Source organism: Zingiber officinale, chromosome 4A, assembly GCF_018446385.1.
Source record: "Zingiber officinale cultivar Zhangliang chromosome 4A, Zo_v1.1, whole genome shotgun sequence".
Classification (NCBI taxonomy): domain Eukaryota; kingdom Viridiplantae; phylum Streptophyta; class Magnoliopsida; order Zingiberales; family Zingiberaceae; genus Zingiber; species Zingiber officinale.
The window spans coordinates 18,474,609-18,497,038 of NC_055992.1; the positions used below are offsets into that span (position 1 = coordinate 18,474,609).

At 35.7% G+C, this 22,430-nt stretch overlaps 1 protein-coding gene across 1 annotated transcript; it reads right to left on the reverse strand.

Annotated features, from left to right (window-relative positions):
• Positions 1-9,884: 9,884 nt before the first annotated feature.
• Positions 9,885-11,385, reverse strand: LOC121969658 (B3 domain-containing protein Os03g0120900-like). Its single transcript, XM_042519862.1, has one exon. It carries the CDS (start codon positions 10,942-10,944, stop codon positions 10,069-10,071), a length of 876 nt encoding a protein of 291 aa, XP_042375796.1. The 5' UTR covers positions 10,945-11,385; the 3' UTR covers positions 9,885-10,068.
• Between the last annotated feature and the right edge of the window lie 11,045 nt (positions 11,386-22,430).

Sequence of the window (22,430 nt, forward strand, 5' to 3'; positions counted from 1 at the left end):
AAGCTATAGCTAACACGACGTTAAAAATTATTTGACTACAATCTCATCTTTCGAAATTACACATTTCCCCAACTACTATGCCCAAAATCTAGTGTGATAATATTATAGTAACTTATCTTGCGAAAAATCATATTTTTCATGCTCAAACTAAGCATGTAGAGATTGACTTTCATTTTGTTCGTGAGTATGTAGTGACTTGACAACTTTCAGTTTCTTACATCTCTATTGAAGATCAAATTATTGATATATTTATCAAGTCATTATCTATATAACGTTTTACCAAATTAGCACTCAAACTCAATGTTCAGATACTCTCGTTGAATTTGTCAAGGGGTAATGATAATAATGGAAAATAATCCTGAATTGATTCCAATTAATTAAGATTTATTATATTTGACATTACAATCAAAATCAAGATTGACATGAATCAAATAACAAGAATAATATTTCCAAATCTATTATATTCATTACTATGCTTATAATTATATGTCATATTTAATTTTTCTATTATTATTTGGATAACTTATATAAATAAGTCTATTGGCTTTAGTAAATAACACATCAAAGAATTAATTCTCTATTCAATTTATTTTCTTTATCTATTAGTTTCAATAAAATGTACATAAGAAGGAATTTATACAAATCTTAACTTTCTAGTTTCAAAGTTAGGTTGGAGTTGACCGTTCATATCTCCATGATCACGGTTAAATTGAAGGGGAGAATATATGATATTTGGAGATAAAAGAGGAGTGTAACAATTTAGAGAAAGAATATAACTGAAGAAATGTAACTTTTTCTCTCAATATTTTTTTTTATATCTCAACTTGGGTTATATAACTATGACAAAAGAAGTCAGAATAATAATTTGGATCTTCCTACATTAAACACACCATTACATTTTTTTTCTAATCAAATATACTTGACAATTTAATTTAACATAAAAACTTAATTAGTCACTGCATAATTTAATCAACCTTGACTTGATGAAGACCAAAGCAATTTGGTTTAGACTTCCAACAATACGCCACGCCCCCCCCCCCCCCCCCCCCCCCCCCCCCCCCCCCAAAAAAAAGGCTCTTCATTCATAAGTTTGTTGTAATTTTTGTGAAAGTTTGTTCTCCAAGTGGTTTAGTGAAGATATCAATCTTTCATTCACAAGCTCCCTTAAGAAACGATACCAAATTCAAATATGCTTTATTTTTCCATGAAGAACCGGATCCTTTGAAATTTAAATTGTTGAGTTGCTATTACAAAACAAGATTGTTGAACCTTCTTGATGATGCTTCAAATTCTCCAAAATTCCACACAACCAAAGTAAATGGCATCCTGCAAGAGAAGTAGCAATATATTCTACTTCTATAGTAGAGAATGCAATAGTAGATTGCTTCTTTAAACACCATACTATAGCTCCACTTCCAAGATCAAAAACATAACCTGAGGTGTTTTTGCTCTTATCAATACTTCTTATTAAGTCATTGTCAATATAACCAATAAAATTAACTGATACACTTTCTTGATAAAAGATGTCATAATCAAGACTTTCTTTCACATATCTAAGGATTCTTTTTATCATCTCTCAGTGATTATAGAATGATTTCTCTATAAAACTGCTCACCAAACTTGCAATATATGTAATATTTGGACTTATAGTAGTCGAATACATCAAGTTTCTAACCAAACTTTGATTAACAAATTTTCCTTTACCATGCTTTCTCAACTTGATCCTATAACACAAGGAGTTGAAATAGGAGTTGCATTCTCCATTCTGAATTTTTCAAAATTTCTTTTGCAAAAATCTATTGAGTGATGAAAATTCCATGTTTTGATCTTAGAACTTCAATTCTAAGAAAATGGTATAACTCTCTCAAATTAGTCATCTCAAATTTAATCTTTATTGAGAGTTTGAATCATATAACATCTTCAAATCATTATAAGTAAAAATCAAATTGTCAATATAAAGACTGAAAAATATAAAACCTTTAGATGGATTAGATTTGGTGTAGAGAGTATGCTTTAATGGGAATTTTAGAAAATCATTCTTCTCAAAGTAATAACTGATGCAACTATACCAAGCCCTTAGTGGCTGCTTTAGCCCATACAAAGTCTTTTTTAACTTGTAGACTTTATCTTCTTCTCTCTTGTCAATAAAACTAGGAGGTTGCTTAAGAGAGACTTCTTCTTGAAGAACACCATTTAGGAATATCGATTTGACATCCATTTAAAAAAATCAATTGTTTTGAACTACAAGAGAGATCATTAATAGAACAGTATCAAGTCTTGACACAAGAGCAAATACATTTATAAAATCTTCTCCTTCTTTTTATTTGTATCCTTTTACTACAAGCCTTGCTTTATGCTTGTTGATGGAGCAATTTGCATTCATTTTTATTTTGTATACCCATTTGACACCAATGGATTTTTTTTATATGGAGAAAGATTAGTCAGCTCCCAAATTTCATTCTTTTTCAATGACAATTATCTCCTCTTTTATGACTTATTTGCAACATCAAAGGAAATTGATTCTTCTTCTGTAAAGAAAGTAAAGAATACATAATCATCATATTCAATAAGCTCGATTAAATCTAGGAGTTTCTGCAAACCTCACATTTTCTTTGGAGGACTTATTGAAGAACTTGGTGAATGAGAAGAATTGTCTTCTTCTAATTCTGGTTCACTAATTAAAAAAATGTGGATCTCATTTGCTTTAACTTTTGAATCTTCAAAACTTGCATCTTCATCAAAATGAACATCACAATTTATCACAACCTTTCTTGGTCTTTGGATTATATATCTTGTAGGCTTTGCTTCTTTCACTGTATCCAATGAAGATGAACTTTTCAGATTTGTCATCAAACTTGTTTCTATTTGCTTGTGGAATGAGTGAATAAGCAACACTCTCAAACACCTTTAAAGTTTGAATATTAGGCTTTCTTCCATACCATGCCTCATGTGGTGTGCAATCTTTCAAGCTTTTTGTTGGAGAACAATTAATAAGACAACCTGCACAAGACAACTTCTATCCTAAATTCATTTGGTATTTTTTTTTCTTTTGAGCATGCATCTCATACTTTATTGTAATGTAAAATGAGTTGTCAACTCATGCCTTATATCATGTTCTCTAAAATATTTCTCAACTTCATTTGAAATATATTCACCACCACGATCAATTCTTAAAGTTTTGATATGAAGCCTAGTATAATTCTCTTAACTTTAAAATCCTTAAAAGCTTTAAATGCTTGTGAATTTTCTTTGATAAATTTAATCCATACATTCCTTGTGAAATCATTAATGAAAGTAATGAAGAACTTACTCCTACCAAGTGATTCTATTAGCATATTGCCATAGAAGTCTGAATGAACAACCTCTAATGACCTTTTTGCCCTCAAAGTTGCTTGTTATGGGAATAGATCCTTGTGTTGCTTTCCAAGTTGGCATGCTTCACAAAATTCTTCAACTTGGTTGATCGTTGGTAGTCCTCTAACCATCTCTTTTGTTGATAACAACCTTAAACTTCCATAATTCAAGTGTCCAAACCTATCTTGCCACATCTTTGAAACCTTTTATCAACAACAACAAAACAAGATAGTTTCAAGTTTGAGAGGAAATAAGTTGTTAGAGGTCACACCAATCTTTGCAATAACCTGATTGCCTTTTGATATAGTGCAAGCATTATAATGCATATACAAATCATACCCTTTCTTCATAAGATGACCAACACTAAGCAAGTTGCTTTTAAAATCAGGAACATAATAAACTTTAAACATTTTCTCAATATTTCCAAATTTAGTTTTAAAGCAAATCTCACCAATTGCTTTAATCTTGTGAGTACTAGCACATCAATCATCACTTCACTATGATCAATTTTAGAAAAATTAGAAAATAATTTTTGCTACATGTCACGTGTTTGTTACCCCCACTATCTAGGTATCATATTTCATAAACTTTGCTATCATTGGAAGCAAGAAACAAAGTTTCTTCATTCTTACTTTGATAAATAAGGTCACTTTTAGTTTGCTTGTCATCTTCTTTCTTAAACCAATAATCTACAGTTTTATGTCCAGGCTTGTAGCAATGGTTACACTTGATATAATCATTTTCCTTATCATCTGTTTATTTGTACCAAAAATTTGTAACTTTATATTTTGAATTTTAACAATAATTACATTCAATATAATCACATCCTCAGTCTCGTTTGATAACCACTATCTCCTCGTCCTCTTTGAAACTTGAAGCTTTGATTTTTATTGTTGTCATTTTGATAATATTGTTGATTATTTCTTCTTCTTCCACAAGAATTTGAATCACCACACCCTCTGAAAGTTTTGCCCCTACCGTGATAGGATAAACCACGATCTCTAATAGAAACTTGGGATTTAAGATGTGATGGGGGAATAATAAATTAATCTTCACTTCATGGGCTTTCAAAATACCTTGTAGATCCTCCAAAGTCATGTTTTCCAAATCTCTTGTCTACTCAATATAGTAACAAGACTAAAATATTTTTTAGGAAGAGCATTAAGTACTTTTTGTACAATTCTGAGATCATCCAAAGCTTCACCATTTGAACCCATTTGATTCACTATAGAACCAACTTTTGTAAAGTACTCGGCAACACTATTATTTTCTTTCATCTCCAATTCTTTAAATTCTAATCTCAAAATTTGAAGTTGAACACTCTTTACTTGCTCATCACCTTTATAAGCTTTTTGTAAAATTTTTCAAACTTGCTTTGAAGTTGTTGCTTTGTGAATTTTCTCGTACATCCCTTTATCTATTGCGAGATTGATCTAATTGAGAGCATGAGTGTCCTTCCTATTATCCATCAAAACTTTCTTTTTAGCATCACTCAAGGCTTCTTCATCTTCATCTTCATCTTTAGGCTCAATAAACCCTTTATTACTGGCTATATTTCATTAGTCGAATGTTTTCAGCCAAACTTCAAATCTGCTACTCCAATAATCATAATCTTCTCCATTGAAAGTATGCGAAAATAGAGTAGCAACACTTCTAGATGTCATTTTTCTTGAGTCTCACCTTGCTTTGATACCAATTAAAGGGGAGATGCTACGATATTTGGGGTTAGAAGAGAAGTATAACAATTTAGAGAGAATATAGATAAGGAATAAATGCAACTTTTTATATTTTTTCATGTCACAACTTGGCTTATATAACTATGATAAAGGAAGTTCAAAGAACAATTCGGATCTTCCTACATTAAACACACTGATGAGGCACATTATGAGTGGTCCTAAAGGTAATGTGGGGTCAACAGTCAAGATGATATAGCGGTCAAAGTTAAGGTGAGGTGGTAGTCTCATGAGCAAGGCTTATAATATAAACTCGGTCGGCCCTAGAGCAGGCCAGATATACGGGGCTCAACTCCCCACTTCTCTTGGGTGTGGTTCCCAACATATATCCATTTAATCTCAAAGTTGATCGGACCTCCAAACTCAGTTCCTCACTTCTCCTAGGAAAAACTCCCAGCATATATCCGCTCGGTCCCAGAATTGGTCGGACCCTCAAACTCAGTTCTTCATTTCTCCTGGGTAAGGCTCCCAACATATATCCGCCTGATCCAAGAGCTGGTTAGACCTCCAAACTCAATTCCTCACTTCTCCTGGGCAAGGATCCCAGCATATATCAATCCGACTCCAAAGCAGTCGAACCTCCAGACTCAGTTCCTCACTACTCAGGGTACATCTACTAGCATATATCTGCCCAGCCCTAGAGTCGGCTAGACCTCCAAATTCAGTTCATCATCTCTCCTAGGCACTACTCCCAGGCTACATCCGCCCAGCCCTAGAGTCAGTTGGATCTCCAAATTCAGTTCATCATCTCTCCTAGGCACGACTCCCAACCTACATCCGCCCGACCCCAAAGTCGATCTAATCTCCCCTAGGAGACAATATTGTCAGAGAATAATAGCTACTCACCAAAGAATATTATCTTATTATGACATATATATGCAATGGAACCTCCCTCTGCCTAGAGGAGGGTTGTTATACATGATTCATTACCTGACGTATTCTAACATCAGATATTCTATGTCATCTCATTATTGCAAATGTTATTAGAGATGGTATAAAAAAGGATCCTCTCCATTGGTCAAGTACGTGCACATATGCACGCATCTACACTACTGTTCATCTTATTCTCTATTTTTTACTCGGCTACTATTCTAACTTGAGCATCCAAGTGTCTGTGCCAAGGACTCCTTCCCTGGTTCTCGCTCAAACGCCCCAATTTATTCTCTAGGTGGTGTGCGTAAGTTTGTGGTTTCCAGCTCCTGGTCCCTTATTTGTCAATATTCTAGCCACTTCACCGGCCTTTCATTTACTTACTTCCCGACGGATCACATACCATTATATTTTTATAATCAAATATATGTACTTGAATTTAATTGAACATGATAACTTAATTAGCCACTACATAATTCAATCAAATTTAACTTGATGAAAACCAAAACAATTTAGTTTTGAGTTCATATAATTTGACTTAGTCTTCTAAGCATATAATTTGGTTTAGGCTTCCCATATAAATTTTTAGTCAAATTGATAAAAAAAAAATATAAAAATATAAAAATATTTTTCGTTATTATAATTCTGCAATTTTTTATTTATGATTAAATGGATTGAAGTATGAGTTTGAAGACACAGTTCGCCTGCAGAAGCCTAATATATAGAATCCCTATACGCATGTTCATAGACTCGGCACACACTTCGAGGCCTCTGCTGCTCTGTGCCTCCGCTGTAGCTGCTTCGTTAGTTGATGGCTGCGAGCAGGCATGCCTTATTATTTACACTAGTCATCATTGAATTGCTGATTAAATAGTAATCTCCGGCTCAATAAGTCCTTATTTAATCATAGCTTGAGTTTCTATGTGTATATTTCTCAAACAATGTAGCCTGTAGGGAGAGTTATGAACGTGCTCCCATGCAAATTAACCTTGCGCGCGCGCACATAATCAGTATCAGTATCCCTGGAAGAAACTTAGAGCTAGGGCAACAGAAGCATGTTGGCTGTCTTAGCTTGCAAATTAAGGACAGTCGCTAGTGGAAGGATAAAACGAGATGCTGTGTTTGCTGTGGATATAAAGGTTGAGCAGGAGTAGCAGACAGGACCACTGAAAGATATATGGGGATTCCTGAGGGATAGGGAGGAGTTTGCATGCTACAGTGCTCATATGTGTTCCTTGTCTGCTGTATATCTCACCATTAACCTGAACCTTGGACCACTCTCTCTCTCTCTCTCTCTCTCTCTCTAAACTGTATCAACAAAGGAGCAAGGAAGATCCAGCAAGTTCATCCACTTCACATCCACACATATGAGTTTGGGCAAACATATGAAAGAGGGTTTCTGATCACTGTCATGAATTGGGGTGAGAAGTTATTAGTTGTGAAAATTTGGAGTACACAAATAAATACAATCATATATATTAAATAGCTGTGTCTTCAACAGAAGATGATGAAAACAAAAGCTTTAGTTTTTAGCATTGTCAGATAGTTAAAATGTAGGGCAAGAAAAGAGAAAAGTATCACGAGAACAGGAAATACTGGACCGGTATACATCTCTAAATCTATACACATTAACCTGGGAATAACATAGTGCCCATTATTTGATAACTCAAACATAATGAAATTTGACTTTTCATATACATCAATTGGCATTGCAGGAATTAATGCTTTCTTTTACCAATCCAAGCATGACTCAAACTGAATCTGAATAGATACTTTTGTTGTTTATCTGAAGGAATAGTAAAGCACATGGAAAACGAATTAGTCACACCAAACAACCTAGAAAATCTGCACAGAAAAAGATAAAATGTTTAATGAGTGTCCATCGATGATGACTTCAGTCACATTACTCTCAATGCTCAACATCATTCTCTTTGTGGTTTCTATTTCCCAGTTAGTGACAAATATGACTTGATATGATCTCTTTTCTAAGAAAGATAAGTGCATAGCAATTCACCACTACTAGCTTGATGAGGATGATGATGATTTATAGATTGTTTATATATATACACACACAAATAATCACATTAGCATAGCCTTGATATATAATGATGTCTGATTTGTGAGTATATTTATTTTAGACACATTTTGTTTCTGTTTTTTTTTCATAAAATAACTATTGCAAAATAAACTTAGGATATTAATTGTCATGCAATTATAAATCCCTTTTCACAAAGAAGAACTGGTCCTTATTTTATCAATTCTAAGTTTCCTTCGCTAATAATTTGTACTTTTTCTCTATTTCAACCTCTACAAAGTACATAAATAATGATCAATCAAAATAGGTGATCAGACTTGTCAATAGGGTCGAATGAGACTACTTAGTGAGTTAGGTCAGGGTTAGTTGAACCAAAGTTGAACCAATCGGGAAGAATAATTTGATAGAACTAGATGCACTATAGAAAAGTCATCATAGTACAAACTTAAGTAGAATAGATTTGTCCAAACAGTCTGAGCCACGTGAGTCAAATAAAATATATATTTCTTATCATGCATGGAAGCTATTTTCCTTTGTAATGACTATTTTGCGCCTTATTTATTTAGTTCCTTGAACCAAACTTCAATTGATAATGAATAATTTAATCCTTGTAAATTCTTTTTGTGTAAAAATAAATATCTATATATTGCATTCCATTCCAAACCAAGCAATTGTAGTAAGTAGTAAAAGATGATTACGCCCATCCCAAGTATCTCTCACAACCCAGACCAAGCAAGCATATACAAAAGTTAGTCTTTCTTCTAGGACTTTAGTACAATGATGGCAATCTATCCGTCTAAATCGCAAGGTACTCAAGCTCTTCTTGAATGCTAAAGCATGTCTCAAATATTTTAGACAGTGACAATTAATTAAGCAAACATTTTCCTTATGAGAGAATTCAGAAGCTAATATTAAAGAAACAAGTCCTTAAACAGCTAGTGCAGTATGAATCAATGGTCCTTTTTTTTGTGTGTATGTTGATGAAGAAGCAAAATTTCTATACCTATTTGGAAATATGAATCAAAATCATGAAGAACAATTGATTAGCACAAGTGAGACTTCATAACTGGAAAGTGGTAGATAGGTGGAAATATGTGGCTAATTCTGCCAATGATGTTATGAATTTCTTTGCTGTAGAACCGAAAAAATAGGGACAAATTACACATATTATCTACTATCATTTTAAGATTAAAAAAATAGCATGTATATATATGGCACTCAAAACCTACAAATTAAATAGCTACATAAATGCCATTAGCTAGCTCTTGAATTGAATTTAGATTAATAATGTTTAGTTACAAGTGATAAATTCAAAATCATTTTATATATGTATGTGTAAAAGTTAAGAACAAGGTTGCCAATTGAAATTGCTTTGTTAATACTCAAGGGGGAAAAAACAATCTCTACTAGTGCATATGAAAAAGTATATATGTTTGTGAGGAAATCTATGCAATTTGTTTCTATTATAGAATTATCCAAGTAAGAAATTGAAGGTCATAATACTTTAACATAGCCTTTAGTGAGGTGCAAGAAGACAGTTCAAATGCATGCCTAATCTCTCCCTATCTATCTATCTATCTATCTAAACCAAGAGATTAATTAACTCTTGATCAAGAAATTGTATAATTAGAAGCATATATAATATAATAATATGATGAGATTTAGATCGAATGAAGTGTATGCATGAAGTAGAAATGCAAAAACAAATTAAGCTGATGAGACAGCAGACAAAGAGGGATAAATCCCAAGATAAAAATTGGGCGGAGAGGGATTTAGATCTGACCTTTTCTTGCTGCAGAACTGTCCCTATGTCCTCGTTTTTAAGGAATGATATCCAGTCCACTTCTTTGGAATCATCTGTGAGAGAGAAGCTTAAAATGGAAAGCATGGCGTTGAAAACGAATTAAAGATCATGAGCAATTGATGGACTTCAATCCCTTTGCAAGCATTACAAAAGCAAATTTGTATCTGTCTTCCTGGATATTTACAACTTGGAGGAGGAAGAGGAGAAGGAGAGATCGAGGTCGAGGCCGCCTTCTTTTATAATTGAAGTAATCAAGAAGCTCAAAATTGGAATCATAGGTCAACATTTAAGGACGAGGAATGTTTACGCTCCTTGGACACCGACGCCGGCGACGAAGAAGCTTGTGTCTCGCCGCCCCCTTCTGATCCGGAGCAGAAGAGGTTCACCCCGAACAACCTCAGGCCCTTGGCCGCCGCCTGGCGGCTACCGGCGGATGGCGTCGACTCTAGAACCACCGACACGTCGGCGGGCCGCCCCTCGACTGGTGGTGGCGCCCGGAAGAAGACAATCTGCGAGCCGTGGGCAGGAGTGGCGGTGGAAGGCGCAAAGAAGGTGGGAGAAGAAGTTCCCCATGGGCCGACCATGGGTGGCGGGCCGAAAGAGAATCCGGTGAAAGGAACCCCCCTGGCGGCCGCCGCCGTGAAAGGATCGCGGACGCGGCGCTTCTTCCAGTCGATAAAGAGGCGGTCCCCGCCGCGGCTGAAGCAGACGGTGTCGCCGGCGTCGAGGCGCTTCTCCTTGACGAAGCGGCTCCAGCCCTTGGTCATCACGTAGCTCTGGCTGCTGTTCCAGTAGGAGTAGCGGAACCGCCACGCCTTCCCCGTCCGGTCCTCGAAGCTCAGCAGCAGCCCCTTCCCGCCGTCCGCCGCCGCGTCCATCGGGAAGTACCGCTCCGCGTGCTGCTTGGGGATCACCAGCCGGTTCAGCTTCCCCACGTCGCTCGGCGTCACCACCTTCTCGAACATCTGCTCCCTCTCCGGCACCATCCAATTCCCTCCCCGCAAATTCGAGGACGACAAGGGAGACGAAACCATCAAAAAAGGCGCGCCGCCGCCTACCTGCACTTGCTGCTCTTCCTGATGACTACTACTACTACTACTACTCATGAAAAACCTCTCTCTAGATCTCCTTCCGTGTGTGAACTCCATCGATCAGAACACAGAGACCCTAATCAGCTTCCCCTCCTCCTCCTACAATTCTCGGCCATCCACACCAGCTAGGAATCAAAGAGGAAGAAGAGGTCTGCGACGAATCACATGAAAATTGGCTTGGTTTTGCGCCTTCTTATCGCTCAATAATTTGTCCTGCCAACGCACAGTACTGCCTCAGAAGGTTCCCAGAACAAGGGTGAGGCCACTTTAGCCTCTGCCAATATCCATGCTAATTAATTACTATCATTATCTCCACTTCCTCACCAAAAAGAGGATGATAATATATAGTAGCTAGGTTTATAATTGAGGAATGAATTATATCTATCTATCTAATCTATCTGTCTCAGCTCATCATCGTCTGGGCTTCTTGTCCCTTTCAGCTCTTACAGATGGCCTATCTATCAAGCTGCGCGCCGAGCCTCCTCACCGAGCAAGTCGGCTTAAAAAAAGAAAGACGACCCTGTACCTGGTTTCCCTGTGCGCTTCAAAACCTGATACCTTATCTTATATGCAACTCATGCACTGGACAGATACCATATCTTTTTCTGCATGCTCCATTATTTTACTCGAATCATGACAGCACGCATTAGTTACTGAATGTCAGCTTGTAGGTCAGCAGTATTGCTTGCGGTACAAGGAGAGGAAACCGGCTACTAGGCTAATTAGTCTGAGAAAATGAAATTGTCTTTGGGCAATCAGTCAAAAAGATATATTCCTAAAAACTGATTTACGTGTACTTTTCAATTTACTGACCGATAAAAAATTTCTCAAGGACCAAATCAGAGTTGATTAAGTTTGAGTCTACTCGAATTAGAATTTTAATATTCGATCAATATCCAGAATTAGGTAATGAAAATTTTATCAGCACTGTTAAAGACTACTTAGAAGCCCAGCTGGTGAATGATTTGACTCTTGTAAAGGGAGGAGAGCATGAGGTTGTAAAAATATATATTCAATTGCTGTCCCGCCAACCGGATTGCTTCTTCTCAACCATGCCGACACACGTGGAGGAACACGTGCTGATATTTATATTTATCTTCAAGTTCCTATACAGATATTTATTAGTTAATTATTATATACACAAATCTCACCCTAAAGTTCAAAAGATGATGCAATCCACAAAACCCTTATTTCTTCTTATATACCTTCTAGCTAGCTAGATACGACTAGGGTGAAGATTCCTTCACTTTAGATCTTGTGAAGATTCAAGTAGCGTATAAAGAAAAATTATCTCATTAAACGAAATAAAATCATAAATTAAAGGAAAACACTAGATTAAATTGATTAATAATATTTATAAAAATTAAAAGAAGGGCATCGATAACAATTAAGAATTAAATAAAAATGCATTCATTGCTAAATTAAATAAAAACTCATGGTTCAATTAATAAATTCACATGGTACAATTCAATGAGAGCGTTTTAATTTTTAATGTGATAATGGTATGTGATTGAATCAAATGAAGCTATATGTTGCAAAGATAGAGAAATAATTTATATATACTTTAAAATTTATTTAGAATGAGAGAGAACTTCACACTAAGCTTAGTCCTACAATCCTTGATGTTCTAACTTAATTAAAGTTAATTTTTTTAAAACAACACATTTTTTCTACCCCTTCAAATCTCACAATTGTTGGTCTAACTTGGTCTGGTACATTTTAGCGGCCAACAAATATGCTGATCTAACTTAAATTCCTTCCTTCTGAGTCACACGTCAAATTTATTACATAATCTTTTTATGAAATATTTAAAAATTAAATTAGTTGTAAGAAATAATTTTAGAAAACAATGTAACGTGCTTCTTGGTTGCCCGTCGTATATATTTTCTGATTTATTCTGGTGACCAATAAAAAAATTTCTTTGATAATATCTTTAACACTGTGATAAATATATTTGGAAGAACTAACGACACTACAAAATCATGTGAAAATTTTAAAAGAACTAGTCAACAGACTAGAGTTGCATCAGAATGAAACAACCAATAAATTTCTAAAAACTTGTTATATATTGGACAAAGATGGTAAACAAGCTTTATGTAGTTGGTATGAAGATGTTTATATCATAACTATTTTGGAATGCGTTGACATGAACAAGTTAAAGATGTTTGGAATGAAGAGTCATGACTGCCACGTGTTCATGCAAAAACTTATTTCAATAGTTTTTCATGATTTACTTCCCAATGATGTTTGACAAGCACTTATAGAGTTGAGTCTTTTTTTTCAAAGATTTGACAACGAGGTGTATTGTAACGGTCGATATGCTTCGACTAGAAACTAACATTCCTCTCATACTTTGTAAGCTGGAGTGCATATTTCCACCTAGATTTTTTTATTAAATGGAACATCTACCAATATATTTACCATATGAGACACGAATAGCTGGTCCTGTGTAATACAGATGGATGTATCCATTTGAACGATTTTTGAGAAAATTAAAGAATAATATTCGTAATAAAACAAGAATTGAAGGGTCAATATGTAATGCTTATCTGGTTGAGGAAACATCTTCCTTCTGCTCTTATTATTTTGCTGATAATGTTAAAACCAGACATCGCAAATATCCTTGAAATTCCAATGATACTCAGAATATAGATCCATCGATGCTTTCTATTTTCAAATTTTTTTGTAAACCAATGGGCGCATCTGTTTCTAGATGGTTAACTCAACAAAAATACCATGCTGCAAGAACATACATACTCTTAAACTGTGATGAGGTCAAACCATACATAAAGTAAGTTAACTTTTCTAATCAAACTTTTATTTCATTGTATTTGTTTGCTTAATATCCTAATTGTCTTAAAATTACCTTCTTTCATAGCTTGTATGAATAACAATTATATCTACAAAATACATTAATGAGTGCAAGTGAGGTTGCTGAAAAGTTAGAGACAAAATTTGCATTATGATTTCAAATATATGTAAGTTAGAGAAATTTTCATAATTATTCATTAAATTAACACTGTGATAAATATACTTAGAAGAACTAATTACACTATAAAATCACGTGAGAATTTTAAAAGAACTAGTCAACAGACTAGAGTTGCATCAGAATGAAACAACTAATAAGTTTCCAAAAGCTTGTTATATATTGGACAAAGATGATAAACAAGCTTTATGTAGTTGGTTAAAAGAAATTAAATTCCTAGATGGATATGCTTCGAATATGGCTCGATGCGTTGATATGAACAAGTTAAAGATGTTTGGAATGAAGAGTCATGACTGCCATGTGTTCATGCAAAAACTTATTCCAATAGCTTTTCATGATTTACTTCCCAATGATGTTTGGCAAGCACTTATAGAGTTGAGTCTTTTTTTTAGAGATTTGACAGCGAGGTGTATTGTGACGGTCGATATGCTTCGGCTAGAAACTGACATTCCTCTCATACTTTGTAAGCTGGAGTGCATATTTTCACTTAGTTTTTTTTTATTAAATGGAACATCTACCAATATATCTACCATATGAGACACGAATAGCTGGTCCTGTGTAATACAGATGGATGTATCCATTTAAACGATTTTTGAGGAAATTAAAGAATAATATTCGTAATAAAGCAAGAATTGAAGGGTCAATATGTAATGCTTATCTGGTTGAGGAAGCATCTTCCTTCTGCTCTTATTATTTTGCTGATAATGTTAAAACCAGACATCGCAAATATCCTAGAAATTCCAATGATACTCAGAATATAGATCCATCGATGCTTTCTATTTTCAATTTTTTTTTAAACCAATGGGCGCATCTGTTTCTAGATGGTTAACTCAACAAAAATACCATGCTGCAAGAACATACATACTCTTAAATTGTGATGAGGTCAAACCATACATAAAGTAAGTTAACTTTTCTAATCAAATTAACTTTTATTTCATTGTATTTGTTTGCTTAATATCCTAATTGTCTTAAAATTACCTTCTTTCATAACTTGTATGAACAACAATTATATCTACAAAATACATTAATGAGTGCAAGTGAGGTTGCTAAAAAGTTAGAGACAAAATTTGCATTATGATTTCAAATATATGTAAGTTAGAGAAATTTTCATAATTATTCATTAAATTAAGTTCGGTCCTAATTTATATCATAACTATTTTGATAGGTAAAAGACCGCAGAATATCAAATGTGCAAGATGATAGAATATTGAATCTTGCATCAGGACTCCTTCGCCAAATAATGATCTATTCTGGTTATTATGTTAATGGTCTCAAATTCGATGTGATATAACGAGATTCACAAAGATAACTTATAATTCTGGTGTTTGCATTAAAGGATCTATCGACACTAATAACACTGAGTTTGATTACTATGATAGACTTGAGAAAATTATAGAGGTTGAATATCCTGCATTACCTATAAAAAGATGTGTGTTGTTCAAATGTTCATGGTATGATCCGACCCCAAGAACAGGTATTAGAATACATCCAAAATATAATTTAGTTGAGGTTAATGCAAATAGAAGGTTCAATAAGTTTGAACCTTTCATTTTTGTAATACAAGTGGGTCAAATTTTTTATCTTAAATATCTTACGAAGAGAAGAAGAGCTAGTGAATAGTTGTTTGTTCAAATGTTCATGGTATGATCCGACCCCAAGAACAGGTATTAGAATACATCCAAAATATAATTTAGTTGAGGTTAATGCAAATAGAAGGTTCAATAAGTTTGAACCTTTCATTTTTTTAATACAAGTGGGTCAAGTTTTTTATCTTAAATATCCTACGAAGAGAAGAAGAGCTAGTGAATAGTTATTTGTTTGTCGAATGAAACCTCGTTCAACCATAGAAATGTCGAACACCATTACTGCTCAAAACCATGATGCATTTTAGAATGACAAAGTAGAGAGACATTCATTTGATTCACAATTCTAATCTACATCATAATTACTTGTAGATGTTAATGCCACTAACGAGGAGATAGATGATGGAGAGATATCCAGCAATGAGGATTTTGTTGAACTAACAGAGTCTAGTGACAACGACTTACAAATTGTTAATCTTGAGTAGAAATGCATCCAGAGTCTAGCATTGATTAAATTTTAGCATTATTATTCATCAAGTAAGTTATACTTCAATCATGTTTTGTTGCTTATTTATCATGTTAGTAAACTTTATTATGATGTGCTGTCATGTTATTTTATAGATATCATAAATCATGGCAAATCATCCGGCATCACTCCGTGGATCTACAGTCCTTAGGGTTGTTAGAGAGTCGTAAGTATTTTTTTATTATTAATAATTCAAGTTCTATATTTATAACATATATCTTATGTCTTAATATGATTTATATGTAGGTTTACTCCTGATGGTCATCGAGTATCAACATATATTACCAGGAAATTTAAAGAAAGAGTCTGCATTTCTGGTACTACATGGAGACATGTAGACAGTGAGACTAAGGATTTTTATTATAAAGAATTTATGGTAAGTAAATTGAATATGTACAATATATTTATCCTTTAATATACTAAATTTTTAATTTTTAATTGTAGAAAAAATATACATGGGAGGATGGGCATGACGTAGAATTTGTAGCGACTTGAAATATTTATTGTGCCAAGTTATACAAAGACCTATTATATTATGTGAGAAAGGATGGCACAAGGCCAGCTTATGTATCCGACAAGATATGGGGTGCATGGACGGCCACTTGGTATGCACAAAGATGGCAGACAAAGGCTCAAAAAACTCGAGAAAATAGGAATACAAAGTCAGGTGGCCCGAGTACTGAATCCGCTAGGCATACATTAAGATCCCGATCCATTGTTGAGCACGCTATGTATCTAGTGAGTGTAATTTAAAGTTATATAAATCAAAATTTTGATTTATTAACAAAATTGCATAATTTTGGCCAAACTTATTTGTCTATACAGGAGCGTTCTTTAAAAAGACAATCCACTTGCTTGGAGATCTTTCTCAAGACTCACCAGAGAAAGGATAACACATATGTTGATGCTCGATCCAAGAATATTGGGATTTGAATTATTAACTTTATTATATTTAATCTTTAATAATGATTAATTAGATTTAGTAATTGTGTATAAGATATAAATTGTCTACTTTTTCTACATAAGAGGAAATGACAAGTAGGGTTGCTCAGGCATCTCAGCCACCAGTAGAGGGAGGGGACTCACAGGATCTATCCACCCAACAAATAAATGAAATTTATTATGATGTTGTGGGTGGAAGGACAAAGAACTCCTCCCTCTATGGCCTTGGCTCCCAGGGCAAGGTGGTATTTGATTGCTTGAGGACTCCTAGGGGTCGTGCCATTTCCTCTTCTTCTTCTTCTGAGGTGGAGTCATTAAGAAAAGAAAATCAAGAATTGAAGACTCAAATAACTACGATGGATCCGAGGTGGGAGGAGAGGTGGGTTGCTCAGGAGCAAACATTGGCCCAGATGCGAGCAGTCATTGCTAAATGGGACCAATCACAACAACCTCAGTCAGAGGACACTCGAGACCCATCAGACCATGCTGATGAGTAGATTTTTCTGAGGTATGTTCTGTTGGTCGCTTTGGAGGCCGGTAAGAAGGGAGGGGTGAATTGCCCTACACAATAAAATATCCCTTTCTCTGATTTTCAACTTAATAAAAGCACTTGTAATTAAAACAAAGAGACTAATAAAAAAATAAACAGACACAAGGAAGTTACTTGGTTTGCAATCAGGAAATTGCTAATCCAAGGCAAATGTGACACACTAACTGATGTCTCCTTTGGGCGGAGTAGCCTCTTACAGCGTTAACAACATAGACAGAAAAGTAAAGCACAGAGAAATAGATTACAAGTGAATTGTTTAAATTGTGCAGAACAATGTTATATTTATAGTACTGTTCGGGGTGCCCCGAAAGGTGTGGGCACCCTAGGGGGATAAAATTTTATCCCCCAACGTTCAGATCGAGTTAAAACTTGATCAGGTCAAAAGTCAGGTCCGGGCACCCGGAAGCATCCCAAACGCACCGGACTGGTCCGGGCGCCCGGAATGCTTCCGGGCGCCCGGACCAGGAAAGTCAACAGAATTGACTTTTCTCTGTCCGGGACCTCTGTTCCAGTTCAGCTCGTCTCGGTCTGAGTCTTTCGCCCCGGCTCCACTAGCTTGGGTGATCTCGGCCATCCAGAATAGGGCTCACCCGAACCCAAGTTCCGACGTTCTCCTCGAGCAGCCTTCCTCCCCATTTTCTCGTCACTCGAACGTTGCGTACGTGTAACACCCATGAAATTATAAGATAAGTATAAGGGTGTTATTTTCTTTAGAGCACAAAAATAAAAAAGAATAAGAGAAAAGGAAAAATAGAAACCAAAATAGAATAAGAAGAGGTGAGGTCAAGGATTGAACCTTGAACGTCCCACAAGTAATAGAGTTAAATTAGTGGATGGAACCACTAGAGTAATGAATGATAAGTGAATAAAAGAGAATGGAAATGGTAGTTAAAGGAGAGAAGATGGTTAAATAAAAGAGCAAGAGAAAACCAAGTTGCTTACCTTCTCTTCCTCTTGGTTAAGAGAAGAAGCAAGCAAAAGATAAATTGCCTACTTCCCTCCCTCTCTCTATTTTCGTGGGATTAAAGGAATGAGGGAAAAGAGGAGTTGAGGGAATGAATGAAGACATGCTTCATTTACAAAGGAATAAATAGGATTGGGAGAAGAAAAGCAAGAGATTTAATTCTTCTTCTTCCTCCTTCCTTCTTCTTCTTCATTCTCCACCGAAACCAAGAGCCCCTCCCTCTCCTTATTCCAAAAGCTAGGCTAAGTTTCCTCTCCAAGAAAACTAATTTACAAGAAGAAGCCTTCAAGATCTACCCCTTCCAAGCAAGAGAAACAAAAGGAGGTGCAGAAGAAGAAGCTCTCTCCTTCCTTTGCACCTAGGGTACCTTTTTTCCTTAAGAAAAACCACAAGCGAAAGGATGTAAGTATCCCCTCACCTGTGGTACAAGTAGTTCATAGGTGCTTTCCTTTATGAAAATAGATTTCTAAAAAACTTAAGGTGTGATCCATGGTAAATTCGGCCAACAAGAATAAGACCCTTAGGAAAAATTAAGTCCTAATTATGCTCACCATGATTTTTATGATATGTACTTTTTTATAAGAGATTTGTTTAGTATTCTCATACTTGTATGTTGCTTAGAATTAAGATTTCTCTCCTTAAAACTCTCGGCCAAGACAAAATTAAGGACCTAGGAGAACTTAAAACCTAAACCAAGCATGCCATGATTTTCCTTATGACAAGATATGAAGTTAACATGATATTTCTCATGCTTGTATGTTGATTGGAACTGTTTTTCATGCTCATGAGGTTTCGGCCATAACAATTTTAAGGGCCTAGGAAACTTAGAACCTAACCTAATTATACTCAAGATGTTCCTTGTAATAATTGCTATGAAATTGATTTAGGGTTCCCATGCTTTTATGACACTTGAAACCTAGTTCCAAGCTTTACAAGTTTCGGCCATAACAAGTTTAAGGGCCTAGGAAACTTAGAACCTAACCTAATTATACTCATGATGTTCCTTGTAATAATTGCTATGAAATTGGTTTAGGGTTCCCATGGTTTTATGCCACTTGAAAACCTAGTTGCATACTTAACAAGTTTCGGCCACATTAGGTTTAAAGACTTAGGAAGCTTAGAACCCAAACTAAACTTCCTCAAGATGTTCCTTGTGATAAATGTTATGATATTGGTTTAGGGTTCACATGCTTTCATGCTACTTGTAACCTAGAATTGTGCTTACTAGGGTTTCGGCCATGACAAGTTTACAAGCTTAGGAAACCTAGAACCTAAACTAACCATGCTCATGATGTTCCTTATGGTATATGATATGATATTAGTTTAGGGTTCGCATGCTTGTATGTTGATTGTAACCAAATGTGATGCTTGATAAGTTTCGGCCATGACATGTTTAAAGACTTAGGAAGCTTGGAACCCAAACTAAACATGCTCAAGATGTTCCTTATGATATATGTTATGATATTTATTTAGGGTCCCCATGCTTTCATGCTACTTGTAACCTAGAAACATGCTTGCTAGGTTTCGGCCATGACAAGAATAAAAGGCTTAACTTAGAACCCATGTTAAATATGCTCATGATGTTCCTTATGATATATGATATGATGATGATTTAGGGTTCATATGCTTTTATGGTGCTTGTTAACCTAGTCAACAACTACATGTTTCGGCCACTTCATGATATTTGGGTTAGAGACCCAATTATGAAATTCTATGTGTCTCACATGCAATGCTTCATGATATGATAAGAATATGCTATGCTTCTATGCTCATTTATGTATGCTTATGACCTATGCATGATGATGACCCTTATGATGTGTTATGTGCCCAAATTCATGATGTGCTGTGTGCCCAATTATGTATGCGTTTATGATGTGCTATGTGCCCAATTTCATGATGTGTTGTGTGCCCAATTATGCATGCGATCATGATGTGTTGTGTGCCCAATTATGCATGCTTTATGTTATGCCTAAGAGTTGCTTCCCTATTAGTTGGGACTAAGAGAACTCTTCATGATATGAAAAGAAATATAATATGCATGATATGATAAGAATTATGATATGTATGACATGCTACTTTACTTTTTATGGCTTGTACCAAGGGTGGGCTCCATAAGCGCTCCGGGGTCGATGGACTAAGAAACGAGCCTCATTAGGGATGGACTCCTAAGTGCCCCTAGGTCGATGGACTAAGAAACGGGCCTAGTATGTATGCCTTGTAGGGTTCGAGACTTGCTATCTTGGACCTACATAGGACGCGCGCATTTATGTATGTGGTACAAGCCGGGGCCCTAATCATGTTGAGATTATGTTTAAGTATGTGTATAATAAGTTTTCAAAAGACATGTCGCATATATTTTTCATGATACATGTTTTCGAAAGTCATCTCGCATGATACTTATGACTATGTTTTGTTATGCTAGGATGCACTTTATGATTATGCCATGATATGTCATGATACTTATGATTATGTTATGTTATGCTGGGATGCTCTTTATGATCATGTCATAATATGCCTTGATTATGTTATGTTATGCTAGGATGCACTTATGGTTCTTATCATGATATGCCATGATACCTTACGATTACGTTACGATATGATGCTTCTATACATGATATGATGAGTTGTCTTTATGCTCTATGTCTATGAATATGCTATGCTTTATGTCTTTATGATATGCTTTACGGTTTTTGTGAGTAGGAAGGATCTTACTGAGCCTTGTGTGCTCATAACTTACTTTCCTTGTACCACTGATAAAGGCAAGGAATGGATGCACTAAGGGAGCAGCAGGAGGGGCAAGAAGAATGTGTGTAGTAGTGGCTCGGCTAAAAGAGAAAGACCTGCTTTTATTTAATAAGAATTATGCTTATGTCGTTATTTCATGACTCCATAACATTTCATCATGCTTATTAGTATTATGGTTTAAATTCATGATAAACATGCCATGTGACCTTATGTGATAGGTAGTTAGTAATGATGATTTGAAAAGTAGAAGAAGAGTTTTAAAAATATATATATATACTGTAAACAAGACTTCCGCTGTGTTTAAGTAGAGAAGATTATTAACAAGCAAATAAGTAAGATAAGATAAGAAGAAAAAGAAAGGTAACCCCCGTCAGCTTGAGCAAGAAGGGGCGGAGCATTACAGTTTGGTATCAGAGCGAGGTTTAGCCTTTTCACTACACACATGTCAAGCCTCCATCCTGCCTCTCCAAGTAAGAATCTATATGCTTAATTTAATTCTTCTATTATGCTTTAATATTATGCATGTTTACTTATTCTTGATGATGATAAGTCACAGTTCTAGTTTAGGTATGCATGATGGTAGAATAAGAATGATAATGATCTTATGTTAGCCTGGATAGAAATAACGATAAATTATTATCATTTAATGAAGATAAGCATGGCTAGAAGGCGTACTACCCGAGTAGACGAGACAACAACTCCACCAGATCTGACCCAGGTAGTTACTGACCTCCAGCGTCAGATCACGGAGCAACAACAGCAGATCACGACTTTGATGGGTCAGCAAGAAAATCCTGCCACCCCGCCAGTAAATCAGAATGCAGTGCCCGTCATCCCAGTAGTTGCACCAGTACCACCGATAGCCCCTGTCCCAGTGGTCCGACAGGAGACTTACTTGATACAGTGGCTAAGGCTGAAGCCGGAAACCTTCTCAGGTACTTGCGAGCCATGGGACGCTCATGCCTGGTTCAAGACAGTGGAAAGCATAGTGGAATTACTAGACTGGCCCGTATCGGAAAAGATCAAATGTGTATCATTCTGCTTTTCCGGAGACGTAAGAATGTGGTGGGAAAGAGTGAAGGTAAAGAGACAGATTAATCTGATGAACTGGACGGACTTCGAGACAGAGCTCTTCGAAGAGTTCTTCCATATGCAAGTGACGAACCGGCATTACGACGAGTTCACCGAGTTTCGACAAGGTGACCTATCAGTGAATGAAGCAGTAAAGCGCTTCAACCGTCTGGCAC